Source organism: Triticum dicoccoides, unplaced genomic scaffold (genome assembly GCF_002162155.2).
Source record: "Triticum dicoccoides isolate Atlit2015 ecotype Zavitan unplaced genomic scaffold, WEW_v2.0 scaffold187485, whole genome shotgun sequence".
In the NCBI taxonomy this organism is placed as follows: domain Eukaryota; kingdom Viridiplantae; phylum Streptophyta; class Magnoliopsida; order Poales; family Poaceae; genus Triticum; species Triticum dicoccoides.
Window position 1 is genome coordinate 1 of NW_021228810.1, and position 1,212 is coordinate 1,212.

A 1,212-nucleotide genomic window follows, 5' to 3' on the forward strand; every position below is an offset into this window, starting at 1 on the left:
GGGTTAGGGGCTGGAGGATCTTCTGTAAGGAAACTAAAGCCAAAAAAGACAGTGGGACGGATGAGGATTGAGGAGGCATTAGAAGGGTTGCACGTACATACCCTTGTGTTCTTGGCCGCGTAGATGATGAAGATGATGATGTAGGCGCCCTCAATGACAAGGCCGATGCCGTTGATGGTGAGGACGAGGGTGCTGTTGGGGTGGATGATGGGGAGCCCGTAAAAGAACCAGAGCAGGCAGTTCATGAGCGTCGCCAGGTAGGGGTCCGGTTTGAACTCCTCCACGTCCTTGGCCTTGTAGATCCGCCAGAACGTCGGCCTGCGTACATACGTACAATTAGAAAACGAGCCTCAGATTCATGCCCTAGCAACCACCTTTCATATATGTATACATACAGACTAGACGAGAGGAGGAGGAGTGGGCTTACACAGGGGAGAGGAAAAGGCCGAAGGAGATGACATTGCCGATGATGCCGACGATGTTGCGGGCCACGTCGGCGGAAACCATGATGCTCACCTAGATCGATCGATCGCTGGGAACACAACTCGATTGCTCGGGGGAACTAACGACTTGGGGAAGGTTGGTTGTGATTTGTTTGGGGCGTAGGTGGCCGAGCTTATATAGTAGGGAGTTCCCCGTCGCTTTCCCCAAGTTATATCCGATGTAGATATGGTTAAGGGTAGGTTAAACGGTTTGACTTGAGTGCAGTCCTCATCCAACTCCAACAGCCGGCCGTGCTCCCATCCAACAGCCGGCCGTGTCAATTTCTTCCTCGCCCGCGTCCTTTTTTCCAGCCTGAGCCCGAAACTGTCACGGACCAACACCAACCCAGCCGGCGTCACCCAAGGACACTGCAAAGCCCAAGACAGTCCCAGTCGTCCCAACGACCCGGAAACCCAACAAGCGTGTTACCGGATGCCGTGAAGTGTTGTTGGTGCTCTATACTCCGTGGATCTCATAATATAAAAGTGTTTTTGACACTATGCGACGGAGGAAGTAATATACAATTATCTTTCTCCTATTAAAGTGGAGTACGTAGGTAGTTTTGTTTCATTTGGTTACGTCGCTCCCATCGTCCCCATCAAAAATATTTATTCTAAAAAAACCAAACTCTTAACCGCGTTTTAGCCGCCACCACTCGACCCCACCCGCCCCTCCCCTCTCCTCGCCACCGTCGGCAGTGCCGCTAAGCAAAGCCGGGACGACAGGGCG

General features: G+C 52.5%; 1 protein-coding gene across 1 annotated transcript; it reads right to left on the reverse strand.

Annotated features, from left to right (window-relative positions):
• Nucleotides 1–101: 101 nt before the first annotated feature.
• LOC119344809 (bidirectional sugar transporter SWEET6b-like) lies at nt 102–570 on the reverse strand (the record flags this gene model as incomplete). Its single annotated transcript, XM_037615147.1, has 2 exons — nt 428–570; nt 102–318 (listed from the first exon to the last, which is right to left on the reverse strand). Coding segments are annotated over exons 1-2 (297 nt in total), but the record flags the coding sequence as incomplete, so codon positions are not given.
• Between the last annotated feature and the right edge of the window lie 642 nt (nt 571–1,212).